This window comes from Nuphar pumila, chromosome 12, assembly GCF_984573655.1.
Source record: "Nuphar pumila chromosome 12, dmNupPumi1.hap1.1, whole genome shotgun sequence".
Lineage (NCBI taxonomy): Eukaryota > Viridiplantae > Streptophyta > Magnoliopsida > Nymphaeales > Nymphaeaceae > Nuphar > Nuphar pumila.
The window spans coordinates 12,088,588-12,109,046 of NC_143260.1; the positions used below are offsets into that span (position 1 = coordinate 12,088,588).

Below are 20,459 nucleotides of genomic sequence, written 5' to 3' on the forward strand. Positions count from 1 at the left end.
GGGTTAACCGTGTCGTGTCGGATTACCCGTTTAGTAAATGGGTTGGGTTCATGTTTGCCATAGCTGACCCGTTTAATAAACGGGTCAGGTTCGTGTTGAGTTATGTTGACCCGCTGACCCGACACGCCAACCCGACCTGATTCCCACCCCTAACTCCAAGTAGTTAAAACCTTGCCGCTTAAACTTTAAGAGGGCATTTGTTTCATGCTCTTTGATGTAAATTGCATTCCCTTTCACACTAAAGTGGTCCTCTTTCCTGTCAAGAGTGAAACAAACATCTTCATAAGAAAATGTGGTGAGCCCCTATAATAAATGCAAAAAAACAAATTTTCTATTAAAATGAGTTCACACCTCTCCATGGGGAAGCACTTTACCTCTTATATGCCTCTCTAAAGGGAAAGTAGCATCCTTTGTCTTGGGGAAAGTAGCATCCCGACCCCTAAGACAACTGACATGTACACCAAGTATCGATCATTTGACTTCCTTCAACTTGAATGCCTTAAGCCGGCCCACCTAGCTCGGTGTGTGAGTCTATGTGGGCAAGGTTTTAAAAGTTATAGACGTAACATTCTAATTTGAGACATCGAGAGTTCGAGTTCGGTTGATATTACTTTTCAGAGAGAAAACATACAAAGTTTACATAGAGAAAATATAGCTAATTTTTTTTTTCTAATAACTCACTTTCTTTCACAAAGTTCATCATTCATAACATAAGAAAATAATAAGTACATGAATGTTCAATGACAAAAAAAAATAAAACTATTGAGTACTCTGCTGAAGTAGGAGTACGTCCTGCGTGTACTAGTGTGCTTAAAAAACCGATAGTTGTAATTATATAGGGAGTGAGTCTACAACCTAGTAAAAAATAATTATAAGCAAATAAAAACTTTAACTTACAACTGTAGTGAGACTCTGTGCTCCTAGTCTGAGTTTAGTTTTTGACACACCACATAAGTTTGTATGTTTTAATTATCCCCCATTTGACTTTCTCAAATGCTCACTCAAACCAAACTAAAACAGTAAGTCGGTTATACTGGTCATGACTCTCTATGGGCGTAGCAACTCGCGCAGAACACTCCAATTCTACATGTTGGCCAGACTATGAATCATATACTCCCAGTGATCTCCAAACCACCAGGCACTACAGTGAAACAAAAATGAGACTCTACCAGTAGCTAGCTGGGAGGTCATGATTAATCTTAATCTCGACATGGTTCATGTTATATCCTAACCATGATGACTTTCAACCATCTATAGTTATCTAAAGTCTTAAACACTGTGTGAATATAACCTTAAGTCATATTTTAAGCTCATTGCATTGAACTATATTCTCAAGCTCGTGTTTTACTCGTCCTCTTATGAGTAATATCATGAAATGATCATGACAAATCTCACTCTCAATCTTATAATGACATTAGGGTTCATATTTTTCTCATATTAAACACGCAATAATATAGAGTTTTTATATCGTTAAATCACTGACAACCCACTCTTCATGGTGGTTGTACTTTGACTGTGAACCAGATAACCTTTTTCACAGGTCACCACTTTCAAGATTTAAGGAGTTATGTATGTTAATCTCAATATAAAAATCACATGACATGACTAGAATAAAGAGACTCAAGTCTAATCACAATGCATGTTATTTTTAAATTTTAATATAGATATGATAATACAAAAATAATATATTTCTAACATGCATGACATATCACGACTAACATGTGTATGCAATCATATCATAATTTTATGCATGATTATTTTATGCATATCATGTTAACACTCAAAAGCTATCTTTCTAATCATGCTAATACACAACATCAACAATAACATGCAATGCAAGAAAGTTTTTTCACAACTAAAATTACTTATAAAATCCTTTACCTCGAATATGAATGATATGCTCTAGACGCAATCGAGTCTCAAGAGGCTCTAATAGTATTATCTAATCATCACACATGCACGCTCATATCAATACACATAACTTTTTATGTTTTGACAAAATTATCAAAATACCCCTCTCGAGTTAACTCATCAGACCTTGATTTTTATGCTCTTGATTTGATCAGAACCAACAAAAAGATTTACGAGTCTAACACACCAAACCTCACTCAATTTTGACTTAAGAGTGTAAAGTTTTGGCCATTTTACCTAAATGGATCTTGGGTATACATACAAGGATACTTTGGTCATTTAAACAATTATTCTCAAATTTTAAAATTTAATCACAAACTGGATCTAGATCCATTTATGATCTGAATAAAAAACTGTCAGACACAATCCAAACCTACTTTTGATCTGGATTCAGAACTAGTCCATCCAATTATAAGTTGGATCCTAATCATCTAAACTCACTTTTGATTTGGATTCAGAATTGCCAGACTAGATCCAAACTCACTTTTGATTTGGATCAAATACTCATCCAAACCAGATCAAGTTCTCTTCTGGATCTAGATCGGTTAGACAAGATCCAGACCCAGATCTATCTAGATTCAGTTTCATTTGGATCGATCCAAACTAACTAGATCAAACTGGATCTAGATTTAGTCTGATCCTGATCAGACCGGATCCAAGCTGAGAATTGAGACCCTTGGTTCACACACAGACCGATTTGGTTTGACTGAGTCGGTCTGAACTGGTTTGATTGAGGCTAGTTCGGTCTAAACCGGTTTGGTTCAAACCGGTTTGGTTCAAACCGGTTCGGTCTAAGCTGACTCAATTTGAACTAGTTCGGTTTGAACTGACTAAATCTGAACCGGTTTGACTTGATATTTTTTTTTCTTACCATGTTCGGTCTCGTCCCATATAAATAATAAAAAAAAAGGCAAAAGGGGTATTGTCCCTTTCGTCTTTCCTCTTCTCAAACATAGAGGGGGCCGGCCGCCAGAGCTGGCCCTCTCTCTATTTCTCTTTGTTGCAGAGGGACCAACCACAAGCACTGGCCGATCGGCCGGTCCCCCCCCCCCCCCTCTCAACAGCCTTGATTTTCCCTATTTTTTTCTGCACCTGCAACCCGTCGCCATCCATGTTTGTTGACCCTCTGTTCAATCGAAAAAAGAAAGAAGGGGAAGAACCTTACCTGCATCGTCGGTCGAATTTCTGGTAAGCTCCTCCTCTCCCAGCAACCCATTTTTTCTCTTTCGCTCTCCTCTCGATTTTTTTTTCTTTGCTCGATCGGTGGTGGGTGAGGGTTTTTATAGCCCTCACTGGTGGTTCCCCCAAATTGGTAACCGTCTCCTTTATCCCTTTTTTTTTTAAATTCCTCCCCCCACCCCCCGATGATTTAACCGTGGGTGGTTTTATGATGTTGAAATAAATTGAAACAAATGGAACTTTTTAGTTATAAATGATAATAGGGCAATGGAACTATTATTCAAAATTTGGATGAAATCAATGATGAATTGAAAACCATATTCCACTAAATTCGGTTCCATTTAGTCACATTTGGTGAGCCAAAACCATATCTGATCATAATTGGATGCCGATATGGTTTTGAATTCTATCTACCGAAACAAATATCCAAATTTGGCAGACATCCGAATCCATTTACGTGTAAAGAGCAGATCTAGTATGAGATCTTCACCATCCAAATCTGAATCTGAGTTTGAATTTGTTTAGCCAACGCCCTATTAGTTGAATATGGTGTTGGCCACATCCAATCCGAATCCAAACCGTTCACATCCCTAAGTGCCATGGCTATCATTTTTCGGTCTTCCAATTAGCTATATATCTTATGTAAATCCGAGGTCAAATTTACGGTAACAAGACTAAGTTACGCCTACTTTTATGAAAGAAAGCTTTGGAAAACGGAATAATGAAAAATATCAATTACAAATACAGAAAATTTAGAGAAAATATAAGGGTTCAATCATCCAAGGTTCAATCATCCAACTATCCTCTAACAATTTCTATAATGAGTATTTATAGGGTAAACTCTTAATTCTTAATTGGATCTGAGATAGATCTACAACATAAAAATAAAAAACCAAATCTAAATAAGAAAAACTAGATCCAAATGGATCCCTTGAACCCCAATGTCATGCAGACCGCTCCTGCATCAATATCACATGCAGCTCAAAACAACTTTGGGTTTCAATATTAAAGTATTTTGATTTTTTTTTTTCCATTTCCTGAGTAGTTGTCACAAGAATCCTATTTATACGTTATTGAATCCAACAAATACTTGGAAGATGGATCAAATTCTCAATTTCATGGGTGATTTGATTTTCTATCGCAATACATGGAGGAACGTCTGAAACATAGAGTCTGATAGGAGCTGAGCTGCCTTTGAGGTGCAATGAATGGAATCCCAAAATACATATGGTGATGCATCAGGGCAAGTGGGAGACATTAAATTGCATAAAGGGCCTATTTCAAAAAGACCAGATCCACAACATCCTCTCCTCGACTCCTGAAAACCTGCATCATTTTTTAAAATGTGGAAAAATCCATCCATCAGTGCAATTATATGAATAAAACATACTGTATATATATATATATATATATATATATATATATATATATATATATATATTCCAAGCACACTAAACAAAACACAATCAGGGGAATCTTGTTCATGTAGTCATGAACCAACAATGTGCACCGTGTATGGGATGTCTGAACCATAACAATGGTTTTTCCTCATTATTGAAAAAAAAATCACTGATGGGGTTTTAGGTTTTTTTTTTTTTTTTAAATCCTAACTGTACAAATGTGATCTATGTACTTGACTATATAGGGACAGCACTTGAGACATTTGACTCCGACACAAGGGTGGGTTTTTATAAGGTTCTAATTAAAGATCAACAGCATGAATTTTTTAGGCTCCAAATATCATTTTTTCATCAAAACACATTATCCAGGTTTTGATTCCTAGCAAATTAACCATGTGGAAGACATCCATATGGTAAGAATCACGAGAAAACATCCGAAAAAACCAAAAAATCCATTTAGCATGTTTGCATCAATATATATATATATATATATATATATATATATATATATATATATATATATATATATGGGTTAATCTATCGTTAAACTAGCTGTGCTTAATATTAGATGGATTCAATCTTATAAAAATGATTAAAATACTTTTAAAAGAATAATACTCTTGGAAATGCTTCGCCATTTTACCTTTGAAAATCAAACACCTTTTTCAAAAAAATAACTTTATCAATTTATCAAATTTACCTTTTTGACCTAAAAATGTAACCATATATTTTCAAAATTGCCATTTTTAATAATATTTTATTCATTTTAACATGGTTGAATTCATCTAATGTTAAGCACAAATATATATATATATATATATATATATATATATATATATATATATATATATATATATATATATATATATATATATATATATATATATCGTTTGGAAAGCTGACCGTATTTGCCAGGATTTTCAACCAACTCAAGGAACTGGCTGTAAACATCTCCGTAAGCAATCTTTGCACCAGCTAGTTCCTTTTGGGCCATCCTCCCCAACATGGATTGCAGCTTAGTGTTGTACTGAATTGCTACCAGATTGATGCTCTCGATGCAAGCTTGACTGATGCCATCCCCATGTAGAACTATCTCTGCCGGCAAGCAGCCCATTGGGGGAAGCCCTGTGACCACCATTCTTCCCACTCCAAGATCACGCAATCTCTGCAACATATGATGTTTTCCATATCAATATTGATTGCAAAAATTTTACAAAGTGCAAAAACCAAGTTTTTTTAATATTTGGTATGATCCAGCTTTTAGGAGAAAATCCATTGTGGCAAGAAAAGTGGGCCAGTACAAGTGGGGTGCAGAACTCTGTTTCTATAAGGCTGAGCTTAGGATACAGATTTAGGGTGTTAACGGGTCGGATCTGGTTCAGACCCAGGTGGGGTAGAACTTGGATCTGATTTTGAGGTCTGGGTACTTGGTCTGGACTTAGGTCTGATCGGATCTACCATAAGAAAAACCATACTTGGGTCATATAAGGATTACATTAACCAGACCCGGACCATACCCCTGTAAAATAATATTCTTTATTTCTTTTACATTAAAAAATCACAGATCTTAATTGAAACTCAGGTCGGAACCAAGTCTGGTATGAAATTTTACAAACCATACCTGGCTCCATATACTAATCGGACCCTTTGGGTCCAACCCGGATTCTAATCTGACCTTTTTTGTCACCAAACCCTGACCCTAAGGGTCGAGTCTGTGTCAAAGCTGAACCATCGACAACCCTAATACAGATGAGACCCAAATTATAGTCCTATTGAACTGTGAATCTTTATAAAGGTGAGTTAGAAGCTCAAGTAAGAGCGTGATTCAACTGCTATCATGATCCTATGTCACATGGACACACCTAAAAGCTTACAAGGCATGCTATCTCTATGCAGTTTCTTCTTAAGAATATTATATAATTATAAGGGACAAGACATGAGCCTGGATTGAACTATCCCTATGTTATAGTTACTAGCAGGATATATAAACATTTGGTACTAATGAAAGTATGGAGCTGTTGAACTGAAAATCATAAGTGTAAGTTAGAATCGATCCAATAGGAGGCATAGGTGCGTTCAAGATTGTGAAGAGAACTTATATGTCAGCTGATTTTTCCAAACAATGCACTTCATTTCATTTCTTCTGGCAAGAACATAGAAAAGTGGTTTAAACCAAGGTGCCTAATTTTTCAGATGACAAAAGGGCAAAATCATAAAAAAAATCAATTAGCCAAATTTGACATATTTTCTAATTAGCAGCCAATCTCAGTATTTTTTTATGCTTTTTACATTCACAAAGTGTAGATAATAATAGGAATTCAGGTTAGAACAAGGCCTAATATCAAATTTCATAAACCATACCTAACACCGTATACTAATTGAAGTCCATGGGTTCGACCTGAAATTTTAATCAGACTTCTTTATGTTTTTTCTTTTATGAAAGGCAAGCTGGGGTTAGGCAGACACCTACCAGACAAGCAGAGTCCCAGGTGATAGACTTCTTTGTTTTTTTATCAAATCAAGATTGTATGGGATCCGATACTAGTTGGGATAGGGTCTTACCTGATCAGCTGACACCCCTGATTTGATTTGGCATTTGGTAACTAGATCTCGGAGCAGATCCAGTGTTCGGGTCTGAACACTTTATATCTGCCCAATCAGGGAGAACACTATACTGCCCCCTATTAGAAAAAGGGTGCTCACTATACTGCCCCCCTCTTAAAAAGGGGCGAACAATACTTCTCGCTAGATCCATGCAAACAAGATCATGTCCATGCATTATGGTTCTAAATAAATTTTCTTGCAGACACTCATGAGGTTGCAGTGTACTTCAGAAATCTCATAAGTCCTCATTGTTAATTACCTAACAACCACTTTGGTTGCACACATGTAGGGGTGTCAACGGGTCGGGTTTACCCGGACCAAACCCTAGAGGGTCCTGGTATGATGATAAATAAGAAGGCTCGATTAAGACCTGGGTCCTGACTCAAAGGTCCGATTAGTACATGGACCCGGGTATAGTTTGTGAAATTTTATACCAGACCCAGGCCTGACCGGAGTAGTTCGGATTAAGACTTGCAAATTTGTTAATAAAAAAATGATAAAAAAATTTGTTTTACCGGGTATGTCACCCAGGTATGGTTCATGTAGTTCTTATCTAGCCCGGATATGGTTTCTCTTATGGTGGGTCTGATTAGACTTGGGTCCAGACCCGATACCATATCCAAAAATAGAGGCCAAGTCTGGTTCCACCTGAGTCCAAACCAAACCCTTTGACACCCCTACGTACATCATACATGTGGTTGATTCAGTCTTTGCATTTACCTTTACCTATACTCCCAGGACTGCATATTAGTTACGGGTGTAAGTTGCACCTATATGCCTTCAGCATAGGGTTGTTGTGACCATTCAAGTCTGAGCTAGTTGGCTATCATTGCTCAGTAAAATTAAATGCAACTTTTAACATGCAATAATAACAGCAACGTCTATAGCCACAGGGTTTTACTTATTGAAGGATTGATCTAAGATCTAGCAGATACCCGAGCCTGGGTTTCTAGGTGTGATAAATAAATAATAATAATAACAGCAACAATGTTTGGTATGCATCACACACATGCACTTACCCTAAGGCACTGGCCAAGCAAGTCCAGTACAAAATCTTGGTATTCCTCCACACTGAAGCTTAGACTCCTAAGAGGCAGCACATAGTAGTTTGCAATGAAGTCGTTAGCCCCAGCAATGACCATCACCACCGAGTCTTTTATAAGCTTTGCAGCACTTTGCTTTCCCACAATCTTTTCTATTCTGGAGATGTATTCTTCCATGTACTCAAGTTGCTGGTATACAGGAATCACACCCTACAACAATGCACGTCTGTCAATTCACACACACACACACCTATGTATTTGGATCTACCGATCCAAACCATTTGCATCTATTGGGTTCTTGCTAGTTGGGATGGATTTAAAACACAGATTAGCTAGGAGTCTTAGATGTGTGTTCAGATCAATAATTGTATATCCGAACCCATCCCAACTAGAAAGTGCGGTAAGTCTCATAGAATGATCCTTATCATCGGCTCTATATATCAATGTTGTCAGTATCGGTATTGGCCCTGAATCGTTTGGCCAACAATTCAGCTATATGGGCCGATACTGATACTCAAGTGAATCGTTCTGTTCTGTATCGGCCAAAAAATAACCGATTCAAGGATCATGCGTATCGAATCTCTGACGATACGCGCAGTGATGGTCCAATTCTTATCATGCCTGTGTACTGTACTGTGACTGACCAATCGCCCAGCTCTATGATATAAAGCCACTGACTGGAACTTTTCTTCCATATTTATGTAATGCAGGTACCGGTTCTCAGCTTCAAATTGGACACTGTTGGGAATTCATTTAATGATCCATTGGTTTAAATCGAATTTACAGTGTGGATTGTTCTGATTCGACACACAAGCACTGACAATCAGCTTCTGCTTCGGGTCGATGACCAAACGAGAAATCGAATCCCCAACTCCACTCACATAATTTAGAGGTATGTAGAATTTTTTTCACATAAAGGGTGTGTTTGATTGCACTGACAAATAGTCTACCGGACAATTTTTCCGATTTTCAACTCACCTTACAAGCAAATATGGAAAAAGTAGTCCATGTTTATGTTTTGTAAGGAGCCCCAACTTTTTGCCCCGAGACAAATGGTCAGTGACTATTTTTCACGCGCAACCAAACACCCAAAATATATAAGATGGGTCAGCCGGGTCAGGTCAAATATCTGGCAAAAATCATAAGCCAAACCCAACCCACATTTTACCTGAGTTGTGTTTGGTTCGACACAAATAACAACCCAGTACCTGGATATCGGGTTCGGGTTGGGTACTTGAGACAAACCTGACCCATGACAGCTCTACCTTAATATTCCCATAAACAACTTAATAACGGGATTGCCCCAAGAGGGCTTGGCATAGTGGTGTGGAGCCTTACTGCTAGACGGGCAGTCAAGGTTCGATTTTCATTGGTATCACCCCTCTGCACCAAGCTGACGCCCAACATAGGATCCGGGCGCAGGGGTCATAGCCCTTGAGTTTTATGCCACCGGCATGACGACTGTAGGTATGGCAGGCTAAGTCAGCGCGACGGCGTATAATTCAAAAAAAACTTAATAACTGGATTTGTTCAGGTCTGAAAGGTTCCTGATCTAATCCTAATGGTTCTGTTAGCAGCACCAGGTAGTGCACTATATATATATATATATATATATATATATATATATATATATATATATATATATATATATATATATATATATATACCATGAACCGAGCAAAATAGAAAACAAAACTAAAATATAGAAAAAACAAAAGCTAAAGAAAAAGAAGCTACAAACAGATAGCAACAAACAACAAAGCCAGCTCAACCAGGATCCGCTGGATTAGAAGAAACCACAGTTATAGAGAGAGAAAAGGAGAGAGAGAGAGCTTTACACTTAGCTCTGATGTAAGGGGGTCATATCCAGAACCAGCAGAGGCAAAGTTTACTCCTGTTAGCAACTCATCCTCGCTAAGTGTGGGATCCAAGTAAGGAGGAATAGTTTCCTTGAGTCCCAAGTATGAAACTGCAGATAAGAGGGTCAACAAAAACTCAAACGGAAAAAAAGACCAAACATACTATGCTCATGTATTTGTTTTTTAGGTTGAAATATGAGCATAAAATACACCTGCCTAGGTTGCCTGAGTGGTAGCGGGCCTGGGGAGAAGGTGCTGACCCCTTCCTCTCAGGTTCGACTCCCACCAGGTCTGCGGGTGCCTTTCAGTGGCGAGCTCCGCAAGGGCTTGGGTGTCAGTGACGCCACACGGAGATTACCGGCTTCGGCAGGAAACTTCAACATAAAAAATATGAGCATAAAATGCAAGAACAAATAAAAAACTTACTAAGAAAATCAGCACCAACTTTTCCATTTGCAAACCTTCCAGTTGGCCTGTGGTTCACAAAATCCCTTCCATATGGTGGGAAATTGCTCCTTAATACAGTTGGTACGTAGTTGTTATTGCCAGTATCTGCACTTGAGTCACCCAACACAAAGAATGCAGAGACATTGGCCAGACGTGGAACTGCCGTACAGTGTGACAAGGGAAGTCCATGCATTAGCAGTAATAGGAGGACATGGAAATGAGAAGAAATGTGGAAGCAAGATATGAGCATAGCTATCTTGCAAGAAGGCCTACTTTCTCTCTCAACAGTCCCTCTATTTATTGAGTTACCAAATGCATTAAATGTTTGCAAATCCAACAGCCTATGAATGCCTTTGCAAAGACGAGGAAAGTGCTAGCAACCCTGTATACGGGCTATTTTTTTTTCCACTTTTCATTCACCATCAAGAACATGCCATGGATTAGCTCGTTTACCAGTGGACCCAGCTCAGGCTCATGCTAATGCTCCGATCTAGGCGATCCGAGTTCGAAATCGAGCAGGCTCGTCTAAAATAAATGATTAATTGCTTTTTAAAGCAAATGTCAACTGCAAGAATCAAACCTCAACCTTCTCTAAGACAGCCATGCAACCAACCACCTATCTTAAGGCACTTTTTATGGCATATTTTACACATATATCATATATATATATATATATACTCTTTATACGAGCCTAAATGAGCTCAATCGAGATGAACACCCATTGTTTGTAGTTGGGTCATTTATATTTTTGCGGAGTCCATTTGACTAACATGGATGAGCTATGGACAAGCCTAACCGAGCCGAGTTGTGAGCTGCTCAGTTCTTTTACCAGCCCTAACGAGAAGGGCCAGTCTAGGATCATGGCATTTTATTGGACTGTTGCATTGGCACAAATTAAAAGGCCACTCTTGGATCGTCCTCAGCATTTCCTCAAGCAGTCAAGCAAAAGATGATGCATTGATTGCTTTTCACATATTAATTATGGACTATTCATATTTTAGAATGTTGTCAACTTGACATTGTGCCAATAACTAGACTAGAATTTCGTTAGGTCTACATTTAAACCCTTCAATTTGCGAACAGGCCCATAAAATAATATTGACCAATAGTTTGCATTTAACCTTCGGTTATGTTGTTTCCTACTTCTTCCTGTTGTGAGTGATGAAAAATATGCCAAATTTTCATGTTGTCCTTTTGTTTTATTTAAAATGGTCTAGCTGAAAAGTAGTCCTTGAGATCAAAGGAGCGGCTAATCACATGACAGTATTGCATGGGGCTCGCAGCTACATAGTTCAGGCCCCACATGAAATAAACCAGGGTCAGGTGCATCACATGACACACACTTTGAGTGTGCCGCTGCACCAGCTGGTGCCCTCCATCTTCGGCTGACAGTCTGTCCGTTATGGCGCCCACAAACAGATGAAGGCCAAAATGTGCCATGTGATGACACCAGATCCTGGCTCACATGAAAGGGAGTCCGGATGCAATCACATGGCACAAAATTTGTGCATTAAGCACCTGATTGCCCTCCATCAGTCCTTGGGCTTCACAACTGACGGTCATGTCCCAAGATGGAGGGTGATAAGGTGCTTAATGCACAAATATTTGTGCAATCATATTACACCTGATCTTTTCACCATGAAATACTGTCATGTGATTGCCTGTGCCAAATAGCCATGGCACTTAGCCGTTATGCGTATCCCTTCACCCAAGAATTATACACTGCCATCATATCTCGTCAGAACTTTCTTTGCAGGCCCTCAATTTAAATCTGGTAAAGGTTAGAATAGCAATTTATTTTTAGTTTTCCGGACAATTAAGAGGCGGCTACATACAAACTATGTAGGCTAGTGATTAGCTAAGAAAAAAATAACCATGTACTTTTTTTTATGACGGAGGAACATTGATAGAGAGTCGGTTCACTTGATGGCCTGCTGCTTAGGTAAAAGTAAAACTCCGAGAGCTGAGGACACCATCACCCAGTCCTAGTCCTCGGGGTGGCAATCAGGTCGGGTCGATGGGTTGGTTGGTCAGAATACCTCAACACGAACATGACCCATTTATTAAACTAAACGGGTCAGATGTGGCAAACACGAATATGACTCATTTATTAAACGGACAACCCGACACGACCCGTTTATTAAATGGGTTGCCTTCTTTAAATATGCTGGAAACTTAAGTGCATGTTTGGGAAATTACCAAGAAAAAGCACGACCATACTCGAAGCTAAAAAGGACGAAGGAGTGACCTCTCTCTCTCTCTCTCTGCTGCCATCCTCTGTTTTTTGCAGCAGGCATTGATTGTGCCTCTCTCGCTGGTATAACCCTTTGCTCTCTCTCTCTCTCTCTCTCTCTCTCTCTCTTTATATATATATATATATATATTCATCTTAAGATATCAAGATGTCTCCCTGTATCACTGTTGCTCACTCCACTTGTTCTAACCTCCAAACACCTCTCTGCAACTTTTGAGTCTTTTTTACCAGACCAACACCACCACCATCGCCATCTCATACGATGCTCATTTTCGTCATATTCCAGTTAACATTCAAAACCTGGTGCATAAAATCTTGGTAGATGTTTATGCGATCTTGCGTATGCATCTTAGTGATCTTCCACTCCCTCCTGCTGATGCTACCTATCCTTTGTCGCAATCTGGGCAAGCGGCTCCGGCGTGAGCCCATTTTATATGTCTGATGTTCTTTTCTCTTGTGCTTTCTTTATTTGTTTTGGCTTTTGTTCTTGTTCAGTTCATGGGTTCAACATTTTGTTGATCTTCATGAGTGGTAATGTTGAATTACTTTCATCTCTCTCTCTCTCTCTCTCTCTCTTAGGGATGGCAGTGGACCGGGGGAAAGCGGGGCCCCGCTCCGCCTCGCCCTGTTTGGACCGGGGATGAAGGGTATGAAACGGGGATGGAGGCGGGGGTGGAGGATAAAATCCATCCCCGCCGCGGAGGCGGGGCGGGGGTGGACGTGCACTTTTCCCCGCCCCGCCCCGTCCCCGCCATGATCCCCGCCTAATCCCCGCCCCAACCCCGCCCCGACCACTTTTCCCTGCAATATCCCCGCTCCGCCCCACCTCATCCCCGTTTGGACCGGGGATGAAGGGTATGAAACGGGGATGGAGGCGAGGGTGGAGGATAAAATCCATCCCCGCCGCGGAGGCGGGGCGGGGGTGGAGGATAAAATTTTGAGGTGGGGCGGGGGTGGAAACCTTGTCCCCCGCCCCACTGCCATCCCTACTCTCTCTCTCTCATTTTTAAGTAATGTTGATCGCTTTTCGTCTCTCTCTCTCTCTCTCTCAGGAACAGAGGGCAAGCACTCGTCAGTGCAAAGGGGGAAGGTGTTGCCGCATATGGGGAGGGCGTTCCCGGCGGTGTAGAAGGCTGATGCTCCATGTTTTATCTCTCTCTCTCTCTCTCTTTGAATGCATCCTCTTTGTTGCTCATCGAAGGCTTCTCCTCTGTCCCTCCCAATACCCTTATCCCCTTTTGTGGTGCCTTCGTGACTTTGCCGATCTCCACCGACTATCAACTGCGGGTATGGCCTGCCGGAAGGATCCCATCTGCCTCTGCCCTGGACCCCACCCACCATGTTCCTCTATCCTTGAGGCTCCACCACTGACCCAACCCACCCAAGAACGATCACTCTTACTTCGCTGTCTTTTGATCTGCCATTGCAGGGCGGACTCCTCTTGGTTTGGCCTCCTCTCCTGATTCCCACCCTACCTCTTCCTCACTCTGTGAGGTTCCACTCGTGACCCCACCCACCCTGTTCCTTCTCCAACTTAGCTTCTGCAGGCTTTTAGCGCCAGCTCCATCCGCGTCTCTCTGTCTTTTGGGTGTGACCCATGCCTCCCTCATCCCTCTTCTTCTGGGGCCTAGGAGCCTCCAACTCCCTGCAGGTCAACCAACATGCTTTATCCTCTATCCTAGTGGCTTTGAACGATTGGGGGCTCGCTTTCGCCCTTCGTTGCCAAGGTGCCTCTGTTGCCCTGCCTTTTCGCTTATCTTTTCGTGTGGTCTTCTCTTTATCGGAGGCCTTCGCGTCCTGTCTCACCGCCGGATCACTGCTGGCTCGTGATGTCGGGTGATTCCTTAGAGCTGTTAGGGTGGAATCCCTTCAGGCATGCTCGGTTGGCGCCACTCTTTGGGCTCCGTTTTTCTTTCGTAGGCCGCCCAGCTCGATTGTCGGTCGGGGCTGGCAGGAGGTGAAAGCTACCTGGCAGCGGTCTTTCCTAAAAACGCTTTCTCGTTCTCATCTATCAAAGGCGAAGCCGGGTGACTGGTGGTGCGCGGGTTACCTTTCGCTCAACTTTCGCAGGCGTCGTGCTTGCCTCCATTGTGCCTCGTTGTTTAAGTCTCGGCAGCACCCAGTGCTCAGGCACTCGTGGGCGGTAGTCCCTCCTCCCTCCATCGGACGAGCCTCTTCGCGAGGTATGCATCGCCCTCGCAAAGCTTCATTCGTGCCTTGGGTCCAAATCGGTATCTTGGAAGATCCTTCGTCGTCATTTTTGGGATTCAAGATCGGCTCCGTTTGGGTGTCGATGCGTCCGTCAACGGCTGCTCCGATGTCTTTCGCAGGGAAGCATTTCAATCTCAACCATCTTTGTCGTGACCGTACTTGTGGCTCGCCTGCCATCTTGGGTCGGGACAGTTTCTGCTCTGCTGTGTCGGGCCCGCCTGTCTATTGTGTTGCCACCGTCTCTGAGGGCTCTGCGTCCGGTGACTTTTGCAGCCAGGGAGTGCTTGCGACATGCTCGGGGGTGCAGGCGGCATGCTCTGGGGTGCTTGTGTTTTATCCGTCCTTCTCTCCTCGGCGTAGATCGGGGATGCATGTCGCGCGCTCTGGGGTGCCTTCGATTTATTCTCCTTTTTCTGTTCGACGAAGGTACTATTTCTCTTCTTTCGCTCTTTTTGATGTGCGAAGAGTTGTTAAGGCCAGATGTGAGGCAAGCAGGCTCTCCCCGATTCATTTATCGAGATCTCGCCTCTCCTTGTCTTGGTGGTCGTGCTGGCCACTCGGTTTTCAAGTTGTACAGAGATCGGTGGATAGCGTGGGGCCCTTTATCGACGTTGCGAGGTCTTCTTGGGTGAGCAGGGATTTTCTTCGTCCGTTGTCGTCATCTTGCTCTCCTTCGGGGGCGTTGGGGTTTGGGCCACCGCGGCTCCTTGGCTGTGTTTGTGCATCTGTGTCGGCAAGGGGCTTTTTGCAGCCTCGGGGTGCGAGTCTGCTGGCATCATCATCATCATCTGTTGTATCTTCCGTTCTGGGCTCGTTGTTCGAAGTGGGGCAGGTTTTCAGGTGGAATGGCAGGTGTGACGAGGCATCTTGGCCTCGATCAGAAAGATGTTGGCTGTCGTGGCTTCCCGGATGGTCTAAGTCTTGGGCTATGTTGTTGCGGATCCTGTTGGTGGATCATTTCTTCGAGCTTGTTGGGGATCAGGAACCGTTAGGTGTCGCCTTGGCGTCTAAGGATACTCTATGCCTCTCGGCAGGTGCATTATCCTATATTTCGTTTGCTTCGACCTATGGGGCATCTGAGCTTTGGCCTTTCTCGCGAAAGAGGTCTCATCTCTTGGAGGACTCTCTCCTTGCTCGGGCCCACAGGTCGCCTACTTTCGGAGTCCCGATCCGACAGTATTTTTTCTTCAAGCTGGTTGATAGCCTTTCAGTCTTGGTTTCGTCTATCTCCATCGAGTGCATCGTCTGTCCGATTCGCCTGGTCTCCATCAGTTTGGTAAGTGCCCCTCTGTTAGCCGGGTATTGCAGGGCTCCGTTTGCATTGAACACCTCCTCTTTCATTCGGGAGGGCGACTTCGCAGGCCTGGAGGGCTCCCCAAACTTGGTCTATCCGTCAATTGCGGGTTCGTCATCTATGAGTGGTCAACTCTCATCCTTTTTGGGTCTGTCTGTGGACGATGCAGCTCGGCGGCTCAAGCTTGCGCTTTCCCAAGCCCAGCTACTCAGCGTCGATTCTGTTATGTGTGAGTCCTTTGCCGCGATCGCAGATCGTTTACCAACCTTGGTCGCGGATGATGGGCGTATCTCATCCATCAACTCCACATCTCCTTCGGTCGAGGGGTTAACTCTTCCTGGGTGGGGTGGTCCCCCAATTAGGAGTCGTCGTCGACCTTCGCTATCTCCTTCCGACGAGTCTGGGGTCTCTCCTAGGCGGTCTGTGAGGATCTGCACTCCTTGGGTATTTCTGGACTTTCAGTTATGAAGATCTTGTGTTGGAATATTCGGGGACTGAATTGCCCCACCAAACGTCTTTTCCTGGCGAGTTGGATCCGTCAAGAAAAGCCCGACCTTATTGCAATTTGTGAAACGAAGATGGCAGATATCTCGAGCTCCGTCGTCTCCGAAATCTGGCGTGGTGCAAATTTCGTCTTCAAGCCTGCGACTCAATATGCGGGAGGCATCCTTTTCCATATCCATCACTCTTCCCTTACCTCCTCAGACTATTCCAGCAGTGGTCACTATGGTGTATGGTCCCCACCGTCAAAGCCGTCGGGAGGAGTTTTGGTTGGACTTAAATCGTGTAATTGCTTCATTCGGGGACCAGCATATTATCATGGAAGATTTCAACTGCCTTATGTCTCCTATCGATTCTAGCATTCCAGTTAATTACTCGGCTTCAATGAGGGGCTTCCAAAACTTTATTCAGATGAACCGGTTGTATCGCGTTCCCCATGTTGGTGAAGCTTTCTCGTGGTCTAATCGACGATCTACCCCGTGCTTCCGTCTGCTAGACAGGGTGCTCGTTTCGTCAGAGCTGTTGTGTTCTATTAATGACATCTCTTGTTGCCTTCTTCCTTCATCTGTCTCAGACCATAGTCAGATTGTTATCAGATGGGGTCAAGGCTTCACCAGCAATAGATCCTTTAGATTTGAGCAATGGTGGCTTAAGGAGGGGGGCTTTAAGTCGTTAGTCAATCAATCTTGGAATAGACCTTGCTTTGCAGTCCGGGCGGCTACAAGATGCATGGTTAAGCTTTTTCGACTATCTCGCGATATCAAATCTTGGCTTATCTCCAATAGAATAAGCAAATTCCAAAATCTGGGGGATTGGGAGCGAGAGCTGGCTTCTATCAATCCGTCTCTCTTGGATACGTCCTATATGAATGCATCAGATATTGAATGTCTCAATGCTAGATCGGCCGAGCTGACTCTTCTAGTGCAATCGTGGCGTCTAAAGGATGAGATTCGTTGGAAGCAGCGGTCAAGGGTGACTTGGCTTAAAGTAGGTGACGGGAATACAAGGTTCTTTCATTCTTTAGCGTCTCACAGGCATCGAAGGCATGTGATTCACACTCTGTATATCAATGATGTCTCCTTTTCGGGCGATCAGGTAATCAATGTTGTCTCCAACTATTTTTCTAACCTGTATTCCCGCAACCAAGCTGTAGGTGGCAATATGGGTTCAACATTTTTTTTGTCCATGGATCGAGCACTATCCAACTCGATTCAAGGGTTGTTCACCGAAGAAGAAATCGTCTCGGCGGTGCGGGAGTCATCTGGGTGGAAAGCTCCAGGATTTGATGGGTATCCTGTGGATTTCTTTCGCATATTCTGGCAATGCGTTAAGAGTGACATTCTTAGTGTCTTCGCCGAGTTTCATCGTAATGGCCGATTGCCGGTTCATTCTCACCTAGCAATTGTGTCGCTTATTCCTAAGGAGGAAGCTGCATCGGATATCTCGCGGTTTAGACCTATATCAGTGTTAGGGAGTTTATATCGCATTATCGCCAAGGTCTTAGCTAACAGGATGCGGTCAATTGCTCCTAGAATTTTTTCGGAGGCACAGTTCGCCTTCATTCCTAACAGAAGACTTCAACATTCCTTCATTTTTGCCACAGAAGTGTTGCACTCTCTCAAGATCAGCGGGGGGGCCTTTTTCACTCTGAAGCTTGACTTTCATAAAGCCTACGACTCGGTTCATTGGTCGTTTCTCTTCAACACGTTGGCAAACTTGGGCTTCGGTAGGCGTTTCTCTAGCTGGGTGCATGAGCTGGTAACCAATGCCCAATCACAGTTTCAGATAAATGGGGTCAAAGGAAAACAGTTCAAACTTGGTCGTGGTCTTCGACAAGGATGTCCTCTGTCTCTGTTACTCTTTAACGTTGTCTCTAAAGGCCTGGTGATTTTGGTTAAGAGGGCAGTGGAGGTGATCTAATTGAATCTCTCGGTATTCAAGAGTGTCGTAGTCAGATCCTGACCTACGCTGATGACATAATTATCTTCGGAAGGGCCTCCATCCAACAAATGTTAAGATTCAAGCTTGTCCTTCTTTTTTTCCAATCGATGTCAGGTCTATCCTTGAACTACGAGAAGTGTTGTCTATCCATGGTCAACGCCCCTCCATCAATGTTGGACATGGGCCAGCGGATATTCGGATGCTCGGTTTCGGATAGCTCTTTTTCTTATCTGGGTCTGTTGCTTCAAATCAGTCGTGTATCAACGACAGCCTGGAGCACCACTATCCAAAGGGTTCAGAAAAAAATATCGGGCTAGCAAGCGTCCTACCTTTCTATCGCGGGTAGACTAACTCTCATCAAGCACGTTCTTTCTGCTATGCCAGAATTTTTTATGTCTATGTTCCTGATGCCTATGGGGGTTAGTAAGAAGATAGCTCAGGTAGTGACGCACTTCCTGTGGTCTTGGCGAGGTTCCAAAAACAAGCGCCACCTAATAGGGTGGGACACTCTTCGACTTCCCCCAAATAGGGGGGGTTTGGGAATCAAGGATCTCCGGCTGAGGAGTATGATTCTTGTCGTGAAGCAGAGCTGGCTGGCACACCAACCTGGGTCTCCGTGTGCAAGCGTGCTTCTAGCTAAATACGGTGGTGTGGAATCATTGGTGGGGGCCACAAGCGTGCGTCAGCGAACTATGTTTAAGCTTCGGCGATCATGGATCCAAGCATGGTCTGCAGTTCTGTCGCATAATGGCAATGTTGACTCGCAGTCTCAGTTCTTTGGTCGTAACCTTGCTCTGAACGGATCTTTCCGCTCAAAAGAAGGGTACCTCGCTCTCCTTCCGTCGGGGGTGGACCGGTTCCCGACGAACCTGATCTAGGGCAAGGGTCCCACTCCGAGATCAAGTTTCCTGGCTTGGCTAATCTTACACGATCGGGTGCAGACTCACAACTTTCTCAAATCCATCGGATATCATCTGCCGAGTAAATGTGTGTTGTGTGAGGCGGCTGAAGAATTTGCCTTTCACCTTTTTTGGGAGTGCTCTGTCTTTCAAAACATCTTTAAGGTGACTTGGAATAAGCCGGGGGTCAGCATGCGCCAGGAAAACGATTTGTTGTGGGGTCCTCAACAAGTTCGTCATTGCAACAAATGGGGTATTATTTGGCGAACTTGGCTTCTCTCGTCATGGTGGGCCATATGGATGACTCACAACAACGCTATTTTTCGGCATATTCTGGCAGTGTTCAACAAAATGGTGAACCTTATTTTGGCGGACGTATACGCCATTCTCCGCATCAACATCCCTGATCTGCAACACCATCTGCCTCCAGGGACCATTCATGATCCAGGATGATGCTCGTCGCCTAACTGTATTTGTTTCTTGTTTCTTTCTTCCTTTTCTCCTTGCATCTCTACTTTTCTTTTTCCTTTTTGGGGCTCCTTGGCATGTCTTGGGCCCGTGTTTGGTTACCTGGTAGGTTCAATGTTGGTTGAACCTGTTTTCGTTTCGTAATGTTGATGGTTATAGTTCGTCTCTCTCTCTCTCTCTCTCTCTCTCTCTCTCTCTCTCTCTCTCTCTCTCTGTGTGGAGATATAATAATTACACGAAAGGATGGAAAGATGGTCGAAAACGAATGAGGAAACGTTCTCAAGAAACCCATTCTTCTCCTCGGTTCTACTTGATGCCATCTACATGTCCACCGAAGATGCCAACGGTGAGCTCTGCCTCTATCGGAGGACCACCGCCACCATGCGAGACAAGATCAACAACGGTGAATGCACGTCGAGGCGAGCCCCACGTCTCGATAAATAGACAA

General features: G+C 43.1%; 1 protein-coding gene across 1 annotated transcript; it reads right to left on the reverse strand.

Annotated features, from left to right (window-relative positions):
- Positions 1 to 233: 233 nt before the first annotated feature.
- LOC149820007 (GDSL esterase/lipase At5g45960-like) lies at positions 234 to 14,038 on the reverse strand. Its single transcript, XM_089981722.1, has 6 exons — positions 13,924 to 14,038; positions 10,423 to 10,602; positions 9,976 to 10,106; positions 8,114 to 8,347; positions 5,394 to 5,655; positions 234 to 256 (listed from the first exon to the last, which is right to left on the reverse strand). The coding sequence occupies exons 1-6, from the start codon at positions 14,036 to 14,038 to the stop codon at positions 234 to 236; spliced, it is 945 nt and encodes a 314-aa protein (XP_089837848.1).
- Between the last annotated feature and the right edge of the window lie 6,421 nt (positions 14,039 to 20,459).

Coding starts and splice junctions, on each gene's coding strand:
- LOC149820007 (XM_089981722.1), bottom strand. CDS start 14,038: ATGGTGGGTGGGGTCCAGGGCAGAGGCAGATGGGATCCTTCCGGCAGG. Junction 10,107..10,422: donor AGTTGGTGCTGATTTTCTTA/GTAAGTTTTTTA, acceptor TCTTATCTGCAG/TTTCATACTTGGGACTCAAG. Junction 8,348..9,975: donor CCCTTACATCAGAGCTAAGT/GTAAAGCTCTCT, acceptor GCATTGTTGTAG/GGTGTGATTCCTGTATACCA.